A 17,108-nucleotide genomic window follows, 5' to 3' on the forward strand; every position below is an offset into this window, starting at 1 on the left:
GGTAAAAAACAAACTGACAGATACAATGTTTTCTCACTATCCTGCTGTCTCATGTCACATCTGAGATGTGATATAATTACATAATTGTGCAATACATAAATAAAAAAATAAGCCCATTTGGGCATTAGTAAATTGTGCAGTCTCACGTTCATGATAGTTTTATGATTTTCTGCTTCACTAGTCTCAAAACACTTTCTTCACCGGTCTCACTTTATGTTAGCCTCGTCTCTCCTCTCTGTTAGCCTCACTTTTATGCTAGTTTTATTACTTTCTGCATTGCTAGTCTCAAAACGTTCATCTCTGCTAATTCACATTTTATTCTAGCCTCATCTCGCTTTCCTTTGCTAATCTCCGTCTTATGCTAATTTTAATTTCCGTTTGTTAGTGGCAAATTTGGAGACAGGGGTATTACCCCTTCTAAATTTAAAAAAACATCACAGTGAACTACAGATTAGTGAGTATTTAGCTAAAAGAGCAGCCATTTCATTATTAGCCACTTTAGTAGCATTTAGTTGAAACACTGCTAGTAAAAGTGCTATAAAGATGGCGGCCTCACCGTCAATCCTGCTGATGAGCTCCTCCAGAGCCTTCACTTTTTTCTGAATACCAGGCTGAGCAAATGTGTAATTATCCTGTAAGATCAAAAGACATACATTAATAATACTCAGACTCACTGCATGTACAAATAGCTTTCTGCTAGTGCAACTTTTAATGGCACTGTGTAGGACTGATCTTAATTAATTGTAAATATTCTGGGGATTAATTCTTCTTTACACAATTTCTCTTCATTGTTTTCTCACTCAAGATGTTTATATTTCTCTTAAGTCTGAAATAGAGATCCAGGGAATATTGGAATTGCTGGTTTATAGTGGTTTTTAAATGCAAACTCAATGTGTACTTGATTAGCCTTTGAAAATTATTAAAATAATTTTAAATTATTTTTAAAAAAAATTATTTGTAGTCATTTTTATTGCTTATTATTATTACTGTCATTCATTGTTCTTTATTCTCAATGACAACATTTCTAGTTTCAATATCATTTTCACTTGCTGACTTTAATACTTACATTCATTTGCCCACTCTCACACTCACTACTCATACCCAATTCCCATACACTACTTCACTGACCCATCCACCCACTCCCTCACTGACCCACCCAATTACTCACCCATTCATTCATTCACCCAACCACTTCCTCACTGACCAATTCAACTACCCACTCACCCACCCACTCCCTCACTGACCCATCCACCCACCCATACCCTCACTGACCAATTCAACTACCCACTCACCCACCCACTCCCTCACTGACCCACCCAATTACTCACCCATTAATTCACTCACCCAACCACTCCCTCACTGACCAACTACCCACTCCCTCCCATTGTGTTTTGTTCCCTAGGTCACCTCTAAATGGAAATCTTACTTTTGAACATTAGTCTGCATTCTTCCTGAAAACTTACATGACAAGATATGCAATCTCTCCGTTTTAGCCAGGAGACATTTTGCAGCCCAACACTAGATAAACAGTCGGATCTGCAACACTGGCATTGCCCCCTCTTTGTACAAACACTAATTGTTCTGTTCTGAATGAGTTGAGACATTAACGACACAGGAAGGAGATTAAGAGCGATTGTGGAAGATGGAGGGACAGAGAGGATGAGGAAGTTATATAGGATGAGTGTAAACTGTGGTTCAAATTAAGTAAATCTAGCAGGGTCAGGTAACTGAGGACCAGTGTATGCTAGTTTCCGCTAGTGTTTTTCATCGTGGGCAAAAACTGACCACAAACCACTAGAGTATGTTCGTGGATGAGACGGCTATATTTTTCCAGAGGTAACATTGATTAAAACATGAGATAAAAGTCCAGTGTAACTGCTACTTATATTAAGTAGCTCCTCCATTATTTTACTGACCAAAGGGACGACAGCCCCGCCCACTTATTTTCTATTGGCTCACAATACTAAGACTTGTGAAGTCACAGATAAAGTCAGCCCAAAGCAAAACTTTCCCTTTGGTGAATATTCTTTTCTGCCGGGCGGATTTTATTCATATTTGGTCTGATCATAACATGTTAGCACCCCTGTATTCACCTTCTAATGCCAAAAAAAAAAAAAAAAAAAAAAAAAAAAGGACTTCACAACAACAAAATGGAAACACAGAACACACCTGTATTCCATCCAGCAGCTTGCTCATACACCAGAAGCTGTCAGCTTCAATGTTGCGTTGTGTTTCCAAAGGCAAAGCAGCCATTTCAAAGTTCTCCATGTCCTCCTCTGTAAAACACACACGCACACAGTTGTTGAACAAATGACAGATATAGACCTATGCCATGTGTTTTAGCTGGTTAGCGTTTCCTCAGGATACATGCTTGTGTGTTTAGGTGACACAGGGCTGTCAAAATGCTAAACACTGCTGGGGTCACTCTGTTCCACCTTCATTCTGCTCTCTCTTTCTCTGCTGTCTTCTAACAGCAGTTACCATTTCTTACTCTTTAAACAGCGAGTGTTAAATGGTCCTGTTACACACATTAGGCCCCCTGAGATTTCCCCCATGCCCCCAGGACACTCCGCTCACCACAGGAAATAACACAATACACACACACACTATCGCTCTAAACATTTAGCTCACTTTCTCTCAATCCCATTTCCTCATTTTCTAACTTCAAGCAGAGATACACAGCAAAAAACCATATCTTAGCAAGGCTTTACTGTACATGAATGTATACAATATTTCTTACAATGCAATTTTTATTAAATAAGAAGATAATTAATTATAATTTTAGACATATTTACTAAAGGTACAAAACACAACAGTGTGCCATTGCAAGAAAATGCTACGGTTACTGTTATACCTCTTATAACAACAATTTCCCAATTATGAATCATTTTTTATTAATTAAAGAACACATACTTTTTATCCATTTATAGCTAATTGTTGTGATTTGCAGTTATACCAGTAATAAACAATTGTTCCCTCTTCAGCCTCTCTTTTTTTTCCTCTCTTGAAGACAATATGACAAAAAAAAAACCATAAACAAAACAAACAAACAAAATAAACACAACTTACTAATTGTTACAAAACCCTGACACTGGAGACTCCTTCCACAAATGTTAAATAAACATATCTCTAGGGAAAAACTTCAGCATATCAATGATGATTCATTTCCTGGTTAAATAACATGTTTCAAATTTCTTTATTGTTAGTCTTGGATTACGTGGCATATCCATCATACGAGTCTCTGTGAACGACCTGTTACTATAGTAACAATCACATGTTAATATATACAGCCAGAAGTTTGGTCAGAGCTGCTGTTATAGAAAATTATTTACCAGCTTCTGACCAATCAGATTCAGGAATTTAACAGAATTAACAGTTTTATGGTTTTATTTTGCATATCTTATACATTTTGCATTTAGCTTAAATAGAAATAAAGGCTGGAAATGAACAAATGAAAACAGAGACTAAATTACTAAATAATTTAATACGGTTTATTATATTTGTTTTATATATACACACACACACAAAATATATATATATATATATATATATATATATATATATATATATATATTATATACACACACAGACACACACACACGAGGTACAAGTTGCATAATTGTAGCAGGCATTTTTATTTTACATAATGTATGCACTGCCTCTGAAATGGCACTTTACAGACCTGCCTAGTTTAGTTTTTGTCCTGTTTCGTTAGTGCTGCATTATCTCCCGAGTATAGACCTGTCAGAGCAAGTTCTTTTTATACTTTCAGAAAAATTATTCATTCAAAGACGAAGAAAAAAAAAAAAAAATCTACATTTAAATCTGTGAAAGCTCACGTTCCACTTTGAGCCTAGCAGTAACCTAACAAAACATACTTTTGTTAAACTTTTTGCCTAAACAGTGTTCATATAGGAGAAGGGGTATGGATTCTCTTATTTTAAATTATGCAGCATTTTTATTGTATTTTTTTTCACCACGTTTAGAGTTGCTTTTGCTTATATAAGTCTGAATAAATGAAGAAGCATGACACAAAGGGGAGAAATTCGTTGAAATAAGGGCATTTGGAAAATAAACAGTGAATTAAGGGTCAGGGGTTCAAGTGGCTGTTTTTTTTTTTGCTTCAGATGGACGCTGTAAATGAACGAGGGTTTGTAAACTGTTGATCAGTGCTTTTCACCCTTGAACGTGTATGTGCGAGAGAGAGGTGGGGGGAGAGAAAAAGAGAGAGAGAGAGCCACAGGTTCAGCAGTGAACAGATGTGAGCAGATGTGAGGCCGTTCCAGATGCCCTCTTTAACCCCAGAGAATTTTGCATTGCAGTGACAGCATCTGGGAACGACAGGAGAAGCTGAACAGGTGTACGGACAGAACTGAGGGGAAAAAGGCAAACGGTTATAGAGGAAGACATATTGGTCTGTGTGTCACAGGGATATCACAGGGCTTTAGGCTAAGAGTATCATGGCTGTCCTCCCACTCATCTCCAGAACACCCTGCTGAGCTTTACTGGACACACACACACACACACACACACACACACACACACACACACACACACACTGCAAAGGAAATGCTGTTTGAGGATACAAAACAAGGTTTTTAGTACTCATAAAACCCCAAGCATTTTAAAGGAATGGAGTCACTGTGCCATGTTCCACTTATCTTATCCTATCACAAACCACAGTCTGGCACACACTTGAGGTGAATCTACAATGCAAATGCATCCAGTCAGGAAATACTGCATGTGCATTCACGTGGTGAGTCCAGGCTCACGTTACTTACTCTCACAACTGCACGACATAATCTGCTTTAACGTGAAGTACTGAATAATAAGCAGGAAGGGGGTTTGGGGTTGGGGGTAAATATACACCAATCAGACATGGCATTAAAACCACTGACAGATGAAGTGAATAACATTGATTATCTCGTTACAAAGGCACCTGTTACATACAGGTGGGATACATTACGCAGCAAGTGAACAGTCAGTTCTTCAAATTGATGTGTTGGAAGCAGGAAAAATGGGCAAGCAGAAGCGTAATCCCGTCTCCGCCCTGTGTGCGTTGAGATTGTTTGTCCTCCTCGTGCATCAGGGTTTCCTCATTGTAACTCCGGTTATCTCGCCCAGTCCAAAGACATTTGTTGTAGACCGGCTGGCATTTGGTAAATGGTCTGCACTTATATAGCGCTTTTATCCAAAGCGCTTTACACTGTGTCTCATTCACCCCTTCACACACATTCACACACCAATGGTAGCAGAGCTGCCATGCAAGGCGCTAACTTGCCATCGGGAGCAACTTGGGGTTCAGCGTCTTGCCCAAGGACACTTCGGCACGTGGAGTCACGTAGACAACCCGCTCTACCACCTGAGCCCCAGCCGCCCACAGTATTTCCATATTATCTGTAGTATGTGAATGTGTGTGTGATTGTGCCCTGCTATGGGTTGGCACCCAGTCCAGTTTTGAGATAACAAGATCCTGGACTAGTATCTGTGTAGCCTGTTCAGTGATACAGGGTCTGATTATCTTGAGGTTGTACAGAATGAACCTACAGGATCATGCAGTTGTTGAAATGTGGTCTGTAAAGGTTAAGCTGTCATCGAAAGTCACCCCAAGGTTTCTGGCTGTCCTGGTTGGCTTGAGTGTGGTTGAGCCAAGCTGAACAGTGAGGTTGTAATTGATTGAGGGGCAGGCTGGGATGACGAGAAGCTAAGTTCTTGCCAAGTTGCGCAAGTTTGATAAGGCGTTCCCTCATCCAGTTTAAGATGTCAGACAGGCAGGAGGAGATGCATGTTGAGACAGATGGATCATCAGGCTGGAAGGACAAATAGAGCTGGGTGTCATCAGCATAGCAGTGATGTGAGAAGCCATGAGACTCAATCACAGGCCCCAGAGATGTAGAAAAGAGAAAAGAGCAGTGGACCCAGAACTGATCTCTTGGGAACCCCAGTTGTGAATTGCTGACTTTCAGAAATCCCTCCCCTCCACAATACCTTGAAGGATCTGTCTGAGAGACAGGATTCCACCCAGCGCAGAGCCGTTCCTTTGATGCCTAGGCTGGAGAGACTTGACAGGAGGATCTGATTATTCACAGTGTCAAAGTCAGCGGAAAGGTCGAGTAGGATGAGGACAGATGATCTTGAGGCTGATCTTGCTAGTTGTAAGGCTTCAGTGACAGAAAGCAGAGCAGTCTCTGTGGAGTGACTGCTTTTGAAGCCAGACTACTTGGTGTCCAGGAGTATGTTCTGTGTGAGAAAAGTGGAGAGGTGTTTAAAAACAGCTCTTTCAAGGGTTTTGGACACAAAAGGGAGGAGTGAGACAGGTCTGTAGTTGTCAACTGCAGCAGGGTTAAATGTTGTTGTTTTTTTAAGCAGTGGGGTAGCCCGGGCCTGCTTAAATGAGGTAGACAATGTGCCGATGGAGAGGGATGTGTTAAAGATGTGTGTGAGTGCAGGTAGTAGCGTGGGAGAGATGGACTGAAGAAGGTGAGAAGGGATAGGGTCTAGAGGACAGGTTGTCGGACGACTAGAGAGGACAGGTTTTGAGACATCAGTCTGATGAGGGGAGACTGAGGACAGTTGAGATTTACATAGAGGAGGAGCTTGTCTCAGGGTGTAACCTTGATGGAAAAGAAGCTATATTAACCTAAAGAAGCAAATTTCAGACCCAAAAGCTAATCTGGAAATCTGATGATTTTGCACCAAATTATACATTTGATCAAGACTCTAAGAACCATGGCATAGAGGGCATTCGTGCAGTTCTGCCACCACTGGGGGCCCAATCTCTTGTCAGACTTATTCAGAACCTACCTAACCTTGTAACCCAACATTCATTTTTGTGACGCCTAGGGGGTTGGGCTTCCCAGCAGCTTTTGCTGGAGAGATTTAATAAATAGCCTATTAGTAGCTGGTAAATTATACAAGTTAAATCCCAGTGTATATTTCTACATGCTTACGTTATGAAATGGATTTTAAATATGTACTAGGAAGAGACACAGCTGCACTTCCTCTTATGATAATGATTATCCTGGTTGGTGGAAATGACTGATGGGATTTACCCTCCTGTGGTGTGTTCTTATTTGTTCATTAAGGAACTCTTTTCCGTGGTGTGAGCACGCTTGAGTTGTTTTATTTTATAGAGCAACATGACGAGTTATAATTTTGTTAGCGTTTCCTACTCAGAATTTGGTGCTGAATGACTGAGCAGAGTGTTGATATATAATAATATCACTGTTTGCATGGCTTTATTAGAGTGGGATGCTGCAATGTTGTTGTCTTCCCCCATGGGATAAATCTTAACTGATCTCAATGTTTTATATTACAGAGCTGTTCAATTCTCAAAGGTCAGATGCTGTTGATTAATTTTCTATAATTACAGCTCAGACAGTAGTTGTGCTGCACAGCAAATCAGGTTTGTATTAATTTACTTGTTCTGTTATATATTGTTTCTGATTTTAATAATAGATGGATTAAAATCAAGTTGTTATTTAACAAAGTGAAAAGTTTTCACTAAGGAGATGTTTATTTAACATTTATGGAAGGAGTCTCCAGTGTCAGGACGTTTCCCACTACAGGAAAGTCTTCAGGACAGAAGAGCTGGTGCTTTCCAGTTTCTTAGTAACTTGACAAGGTGTTCTTACAAACTTCAATAAAGAGTAGAAAGAGGCTGGTGAGGGAATGACTATTTACAGTAAAGCTCCTATAACGTAAAGGATAGCAGGCACTACTTTGTTGTGTGGACGTTTCACATGCAACTATAAACTGATAAAAGTACAGCATTACATTCTTTGATTGTCTGCTAAATTGTTGGCAAATTGCTCTGGCATATGGGAAAGAAAACATCAGACCGCACCGTCATTGATTACTGTCCTATCCATGTTCCATGACCCAAGTGCAAGTGTTTTTTGTTTTTTTTCCTCCCTTGTATTTATATTTGAAATTTTCACACTGACTTGCCGCAGGAGTTTTTTTTATATCAAGCGAACAAATTGGATCAGTGTAAAGTGTTGGCTGCTCATGATGAGGCAGCTTTTCATCTGAAATGCAGGGCAGTGTTTAACTGTGCAACATGCCACCACTACAAGATCATCTGTTTGCTTTTATTTATTTTTAAAAAGGCATGATTAGCAGCACTAAAAGACATCTGGAGTTAACGAGGCTGTGAATTTGAGCTTACAATCTTATGAAATTTTCTTACATAATTTAGTTGCTAGATATCGAATTATTGTCTCATACAGAGTTTTTTGCACATCTAGATGGTTTGGATTTGGATTGCATTTCCGTTTTCCGCCATTCCTCACACACTCTCTCTCTCAAACACACACAGCTTCCCGATCCGTATCTCAAATTCCAATGCTATGGCTCATCGATACGGACACTTTAAATCAAAACGGCGTTGTGACTCCTGAGCCTGCTGGCTTTTTAAAAACACTTTACTTCCCACTATTGAACTAGCTCAGGAGAACTGATGCTGCTTTCTCACACATGCACACACACATACAGAGATACCGACACACACCAATAGACACTGTCCTCTCCAAGGAGGCTCTCAGGGACGGCAGAAGCGAGTCATGCAGTCCTAGAAAGTCACTGAGCCATGCAGCCCCCGAGTTCCTCAGAAGAACAATGATACAAAGAGAGCAGGGTGGGGATTAAGCACGGCGTGATCAGGGGCTCCGATTGGCCGAGTGCTCCGATCGCACACACACACACACACACCTAGAGTGGCCTCACCCGCTTTGGAAACCCTGAAGATCAATGAAGCTCATTCAACCTGAGCGTTTGGCTCAGTCTTACAGCCTCGTGCGCGCACTCACACACATACACACACAAATCAGGACCATAAAGGCCCCAAACAGAGTAGAGCGATGCATTACGATGGAAAACCTACCTTTCAGTAATGAGTTTTAGGAAGAACTGAGAGAGAAAGAGATTTGAAAAAAAGAAGAAAAAAAGATCTGAGAGAACGAGTGAGTGTGTGTGTGTGTGTGTGTGCGCGCAAGAGAGAGAAAGAAAGAAAATGACCAGAAATCGATCAGTGCTCCAGGTAATCTCAGGCTACGTCCCGATCTGTGTGGACTGGTGACATTGCAGGCTTGGCACACACGGGAAGAGATCAATGCACTCCTTTTTGTTCTGCTGTAATCCTTAACTATCTAGAAGTAATTAACCTTCACAGCAGAGGAAAGGAAATAAATAGGCAGGGGAGGGAGGAAGTCTGCGGCGCGCCCGGGAATAGCAATGAGACAGACGAGGCTCCGATTATCCCCTTCGGTGGCTGAACAGATCTCAGTCCATAGACAGGTTACGCAACCAAGACACATGCACTCGAGATCTACTGGAAATGAGGTACAGATACCTGGCCGCAGTATACTGCATGATGTATTGAATTTCTTTAGCCCTAATAAACAAATGAATCCTGGGCCAATATCCGGGGCACAGCACCAATTTAATACTTATTCAGCAGCACCAATTTTAGACTTGCTGAAATAACTTCAAATGAACTTCACGACAATATTCGTAGTGGCGACAACTATAAGAATACTTCAAACCAAGTCACATGGGGTAAACATTTTCTATTTGTGTTTACTCCACAGCAAGAAAATAAAACAAAAAAACACATCTCATAAAATATGAAGAAAATTGTGCTATGGCAACGTAAGAACTGTCAGTCACTGCTGAGTATCGGCTGCTCTCCAGCCACTGTGGTTTGAACTGACCTTTTCCCATTTGGTCCCTGCTTATGCTAATTCAACATTTAGATAATGTTAGCTTCCGTTTAATGCAAAACCTGCACTGTTAAAGTGGCCCCATTTTAACCGGCGTGTATGGGGAAAAAAAGATTTAATCACACATTTAAAAAAAAAATTAAATGACCCCAGGTAAAGAATGTAATATGTAAACATAAAACCCACCAGTTAGTTCTCCACTCTCATACTGTACATCAGCTACCAAACTGGGAGAGTCAAGGCGATCACGTGCTTCCTCCAAGACACACTGCTGCTCATGCCTCACCATGGGTCAGTCTAAAGGGCCTTTCATGCTGAGCACAATTAAACGACGCGATGACGCTCTTGAATCGAATCTCGACTCCCCCCCCGCGTCGCTCCGCGATGAAACGGCCCGTCCAATTCGATTTGAGCTTTAGATCGCGTGCCGGAGCTGCTGCTGTTGCACAAAAGGGCGAGATTGGTGGCGCTATAGTGCAGAAAGCTGTTTTGAAAACCAGTGTAAACACTGAAGGAACGTATTCTGGAAGAGAGAAGAGAATGGATGTTGAGTTCTTGTTATCGTTGGTGTCTGAAAACAGAGAACTTGTTGATAAAAGTCACAGCGCAATCCATTTTCTTTCTTTCTCTGTAATCCTTAACAGTTTGTGTACCTTGTGGTGCTACGCGCCAACATTTAAGTGATCCTTCTTCTCTATGGTAAAAGACGATAGGCCAATCAGCCGAATAGTGGATTGCGCCACCTAGTGTGAAGGCATAAAATCCATTCTCGGTCAGCGCCACCTATCGTGCAAGCGCGAATCAGGGGAAGGTGAGCAATCGTTTCATGTTTTTTTATCATGTCGCGCTCAGTGTGAAAGGACCTTAACACACTAAGAGGAAAGCGCTATCTGCCTCCTTCTGCAAGCATGAGCTCAAATTCCCAACCCTATGTCCCCTTCCCCTAGTAAACGCCTGCGCATCGCATACATATTTGCACACTGCATCCTGATAGGCTGTTATATTTTATGACACAGTAAAACTTTCCTGTCAAAAATAAAATCCTAAGTCATATTTTCCACTAAGATTTCCCACTGAGCTTAAATTAATGAGGCAGAACCTTTTCTGTGACACGCTGAAAGATAGAATCATTATAAGGGCCCGAGCACCGATGGTGTGAGGCTTTATTGGATCTGCTCCGTTTCTTCTTCTTCTTTTATCAAATTAATCGCATTTTAGAGGGCCTAAATATACCCGAAAACTCACGAAACGTCGCACATGCATCAGAACTGGTGAAACATTTGATTGGGGCTCCAGAATTGAACGTGGCAAAATGGCTCAATAGCACCACCTACAAAATTCAACAATGTGCGCCTCGCACTACGTTTCACCTACATGTACAAATTTCGTTCACATGTGTAACATGCCAATACGTACAAAAAATCTCTCGAACCCATGCCCTAAACTCAACAGGAAGTCAGCCATTTTGAATTCCTTCTTAAATTTCTGCTCAGATTTTGCCATTTCCAGGCCTCGTACTTTAACGAACTCCTCCTAGAGATTTCATCAGATTGACGTCATATTCGTTCAGTCTCATCGAAAGGCCTTGACGATGCTGAATTGCAAAGCTTTTGAGTTTTTGCTACACGGCATGGGCGTGGCGATCTCACAAAGTTTGATGGTTCGCCATGAAACAGGAAGTTGTTATAATTCCAACAGACAATGTCCATTCTGCTCCAGACGTCAAAAGTTTGATAGACGTCCTGGCCTGAAGACATCTACATTCCAACATTCAGTTATATTCATAGTGCCACCTACTGGCAACAAGAAGTGACATGTTTTACACTGTGATGCACTCCTATCAACATATAAAAATATGCCAGCATGTGGTAAATATGCTAGCAACATGCTAAATGCTAAAGCACCCTATAGGAAATTTCCTATACGAAATAGGAAGTTGTTATAAATCAAACAAGCAACGTTCAATCTGTACCAAAACTTCACATATTTGATATGAATCCGGGCCTGAGGCTATTTACATGCCAATGTTCAGTTATAGTCATAGCGCCACATGTTGGCAGCAGGAAAACATGTCAAAAACAACTATATAAACTCAAAATAAAAGAAAAAAATGTAATGGCTTTCCCCTGGCAGAGCAGCCCCAACGTGCACCAGGGTGCGAGGGCCCGCTTATCGCTGCTTGCAGCTTTAAAATAATCCTTAAAATTACTTAGGTTCATCAAACCATTCCTGAACAATTTTTGCAGTGAGGCTGGGTGTATTATCCCGCTTAAACAGACCACTACCATTAGGGAATGAAGGGGTGTACCTGGACTGCAGCAATGTTTAGGTAGGTTTTACGTGTCAAAGTAACATCCACATGAATGCCAGGACCCAAGGTTTCCAAACAGAATGTTGCCCAGAGCATCACATTTTGGTAAGTACTAACCACTGCATACCGGGAACACCCAACAGGACCTGCTGTTTGGGAGATGCTCTGACCCAGGCGTCTAGCCATCACAGTTTGACCCTTGTCAAAGTCGCTCAGATCCTTACATTTACCCATTTTTTCTCATTCTATCACATCAACTTCGAGAACTGACTGTTCATTTGCTGCCTAATATATCCCACCCCTTGACAGGTGCCAGTGTAACGAGATAATCAATGTTATTCACTTCACCTGTCAGTGGTTTTAATGCGATGGTTGATCGGTGTATATCAACCATTTGGATGGAAGCACAACCTGTATGCAAATACAGTACGGTGAAAATCATATGGTAGACTAGGTAACTCGCAAAAGCACACATCTATTGGACAGCATTTTTACTCTGAGTTCTGGCCACAGCACAGCACAGGTTAGTGCTTTCACAAGTCCAAGACAGTTAATTTAATTCACAAAGTGCTTGATAATTAGATAATTAGCTGGGGGAACTCTTCTGCATCTCTGAAGGACTGGGTGTGAAGTCGTGAAGTACTATTGTACATCCTGAGCACTTGAGCATCACAAAGTGTGATGCGTATAGCAATGCACCCAGAAACCAATCACAAACAAGAACCGGTTTTAAATGTGTAAAACCAGGAGCAATACATACATACATACACACAGTGCCCTCCACTAATATTGGCACCCTTGGTAAATATGAGCAAAGAAGGCTGTGAAAAATGTTCTGTATTGTTGACCCTTTTGATCTTTTGTTCAAAAACTTCACAAAAATACTCTGCTCTCATGGATATCAGAATCAACACAAAAAAATGGTTTACTGGCCATCCTAGTCCCCTGACTTGAAACCCATAGAAAACCTGTGGGGTGAACTATAGAGGGAGAGTCCACTAGCGTGGACCTCGAAATTTCAAGCATCTGGAGAGATTCTGTATAGAGGGAGGAACGGTCTCAGATCCCTTGCCATGTATTTTCCAACCTCATCAGGCATTATAGGAGAAGACTCAGAGCTGTTATTTTGGAAAAGGAAGGTAGCACAAAGTATTGACTAAAAGGGAGTCAATAATTGCTACACACCTATATTTAACAAAGTTTTTTTTTTTAATAAACCTGTGTTGTATTTGCAATTGTTTGATATCCATGATAGAGTATTTTTGTGATTTTTTTTTTACTTATTTATTGAGTCGTATTCAGATATAAACTTCTAAGTCTTCAGACATGGGAAATTCTTTAGGACAGAGGGCTGTGCGGTTTGTCAGTAACATGACAAGCTGCATTTTTCATCGTATTAACTTCAACAGAAAGTAAAAGGCGAGGCTGACGAGAGAAAAACTGTCCATAGCAGTTATAAGTGATAACAGAAACTGACTTGTTTTGTTGATGTTCAACACATTAAAAGTAACTGAAAATGGATAAAAGTATGATGCTGTTCTTTAAATCAATAAATAACTGTAACCATCGTTACAAGGCGAATAACACACTTATATAATCAACTTTGCGGTGGTAACGGTCATTAACTTAAAATGGTAAATGGTGCACTTATATAGCGCTTTTATCCAAAGCGCTTTACACTGTGTCTCATTCACCCATTCACACAGACACCAATGGTAGCAGAGCTGCCATGCAAGGCGCTAACCTGCCATCGGGAGCAACTTGGGGTTCAGTGTCTTGTCCAAGGTCACTTCGGCATGTGGAGTCACGTGGGCCGGGAATCGAACTGCCAACCCTACGATTAGTGGACAACCCGCTCTACCACCTGAGCCACAGCCGAATCAGACCGTTTCACACCACCCCATGTTGAGTATTTTTCTTAAATCAACATGCCCTGTTGTTTTTAACATTCCTTACAAGGCTAATGCATGACACAAAGTTTTCTGACAAAGTATCGCTACAAATTGGTTAGTGTATAAAGGATAAGCTCTTAGCTAAACGGTTTTCTTTTTGGAAAAAGGTTAGGGTTAGCACGATCATGTGCAATGCAAAAATGTCGGTTTGTAAGAAAAACAACAAAATAGAACCTCACCCACCCAAACTTAATTTAACTGCGGTCTAGACATAAGACAGATGTCTTAGGAGACAGGTAAAAATGTCATCCCGAGACACTAATCCCATCAGATAGGGCTAAAGATATAATTAATAGTGTGGAGTACAATACAGTGCTGCTAAAAGAGCAAATTTGGACTGTGATGATAATAAATGCTGCTTTGTTTTTGCTCCCCCGTCCCCCACCTTTGTAACGGTAAAGTTACAACCAGATAAATCGTCCCAATAACAATAGCAGTATTGACAAAACCTATCGAGGGAACCTAATTACTGAGAGGTCTTGTAGTGCAGGGAAGGAAAGAAAATCTGTATATCTGCAGGGACAGTGAAGGGAATTTACTCATTTAAAAAATTGCTAATTGTCTTTTTTAAATTATTTTTATTATTGGCCAAAAATGACTGATTTGGAACACTAACAAAAATAGGTGTGGCACATATGATGGTATTTTTTTTTATTATCATGATAATTTAGTTTACAATCCTTGCTTTTAATCACATCACACAATCATTTCTTAAACACTGAGCAACTAGATGCTATATATATATATATATAAATAAATAAATAAATAAATAAATAAATATATATATATATATATATATATATACACACACACATACACATATATACATATACATATATACATATACATATATACATATACATATATATACATATATATATATATATATATATATATATATATATATATATATAAATATACATATATATATATATATATATACATATACATATATATATATACATATACATATATATATACACATATATATATATACATATACATATATATACATATATATATATATATATATATATATATATATATATATATATATATATATATATATATATATATATATACATACACACACACACACACACGTATATATAAAGAAATAAAAAAAACATGTAGCGTGATCTTAGAAAAAATGTGAAGGACGGAGCAATGGTGTCACCCTGGGATGTTAAACTGCATAGCAACAGGTAGCTGATTGGATGTCAGCGATTTATGCCGTTATCATGGTTATCTATTTATATAACAGCTGTCTGATAATCCCTCCCGTACTGAAATGTATTGGTAAACACCAAAATGAAAAATGATTGAAGTCACTGTTGTACCGTCTTTTTTGCTGGTGTGTTTTGTCTGCTTCATAACTTGTTTTGCTCCACACACGCACACACCCCTTTCAGAGTACTAGACTTACCCACAAACTCAGACAGGAAGACGACGAAGAAGGGTGTGACGAGGTCATTGATGCCCTGCACATAGCCGCTGGCAGGATGTCGGATCGCCCAGATAAACAGAATCCTCTCAAAGACCTGCCACACAGAAAAAAATATTTATTTTATATACTTATATTTCTAAGTGCAAAAGGTTAACATCCCCAAAGGTTTCTGGAAGAAAAAGTATAAAGAATGTATACTCGGTGTAAGTGATTCAGAATGCAGTTTCACTTAGGATACATGTGATAAGTGAATGAAAAGCAGTTCTAACTAATTCCTAAAGAAAGAAATTGCAAAACTGGTAGCAGATGTATCATGAATATATATGATATACATGCATCATATTCAATTCATATATATGAAACCCAGTGAGAGTATTTATAAAAAGTGAATGCTGTTTTTTTTTTTTTTTTTAATACCATGTTCGTTAGTTTCAACAGAACGTGTGTTTCTGACTGGATTGAAGTCACTATGGTTTGAAATGTCACGACACAGCCATAGCACCCCCTGTTGTTACCTATTCAGCACTGCACAACAGTAAACCCAATCATGATAACCTGCACTCTAAATAAACCGACTAAACCTGTTACGTCCTTTCAGAACTTCAGAAATATAGGATTATACTGAATATCTCCAGATTTAGCACAACATTAGACATATCCAGACTAGAAGCACTGCTATACATCCACAGGGTGTGACCTACAACAGCCAGCAAGGATGGTGCATAAAAATCTATATACAAAACAACGGAGTGAACTATGCAACATGAAGCAGGACAAATGTTCAGTTTCATTTCCACAAACTGACAACATATGACATGTATAAATTCAGTCCCTATTTACCATACATTTCATTATTTATCGTGCACCCATATTGTAGCGTCCTACTTCTCACTGAATGATATTGTATGGATAGCAATATTGTATGAGCAAGATATACTTATACTATAAGAGTGAGATTTCTCGGCACAGCTGTGATTCGGCCACAGGCGCAAGCCCAAGGGGCTTGAATGCGAGAGGAATATCGCTTTTGTGCAACACTTCTATAAACACGAAATTAATATTACGTAAGTGGCATTTTGGATACAATATGGCAAAATGTTTGTTTTATTTTTTGCTCAACTAGTGCGGTAATGTGTGAGTATGTGAAGGAGTGTGAACGAGTGAGTGAATGAATGAATGTGTGAGCAAGAGAGTGAACGAGTGAGTGAGTAAATGTGAGAGTATGTGAACAAGAGAGTGAGTGAGTGAGTATGTGAACAAGAGTGAATGAGTGAGTAAATGTGTATGTGAACAAGAGAGTGAATGAGTGAGTGAGTAAATGTGAGAGTATGTGAACAAGAGAGTGAATGAGTGAGTGAGTAAATGTGAGAGTATGTGAACAAGAGAGTGAATGAGTGAGTAAATGTGTATGTGAACAAGAGAGTGAATGAGTGAGTGAGTGAGTGGGTATGTGAACAAGAGAGTGAATGAGTGAGTAAATGTGTGAGTATGTGAACAGGCGAGTGAATGAGTGAGTGAGTCAGTGGGTATGTGAACAAGAGAGTGAATGAGTAAGGGAATGAGTGAGTGAGTAAACGTGTAAGTACGTGAACGAGAGTGAACAAGTTAGTGAATGAATGAGTGAGTGAGTGAACAAGTGTGCTAGTGAATAATTAAATGTAAGTATGCGAATGAGA

The 17,108-nt window shown here is 39.7% G+C and overlaps 1 protein-coding gene across 2 annotated transcripts in view; it reads right to left on the reverse strand.

Moving 5' to 3' along the window:
• Nucleotides 1-17,108, reverse strand: part of tbc1d22b (TBC1 domain family, member 22B) — a 60,093-nt gene that overhangs the window by 17,331 nt on the left and 25,654 nt on the right. For both annotated transcript variants that reach the window (XM_017468916.3, XM_017468915.3), the window contains 3 exons: nt 15,412-15,526; nt 2,170-2,276; nt 557-632 (listed from right to left, as the gene is read on the reverse strand). In XM_017468916.3, coding sequence (XP_017324405.1) covers nt 557-632; nt 2,170-2,276; nt 15,412-15,526 — 298 coding nt within the window. The remainder of the gene's footprint in view (nt 1-556; nt 633-2,169; nt 2,277-15,411; nt 15,527-17,108) is intronic.

The sequence above is a fragment of the Ictalurus punctatus genome, chromosome 5, assembly GCF_001660625.3.
Source record: "Ictalurus punctatus breed USDA103 chromosome 5, Coco_2.0, whole genome shotgun sequence".
NCBI classification, from domain to species: domain Eukaryota; kingdom Metazoa; phylum Chordata; class Actinopteri; order Siluriformes; family Ictaluridae; genus Ictalurus; species Ictalurus punctatus.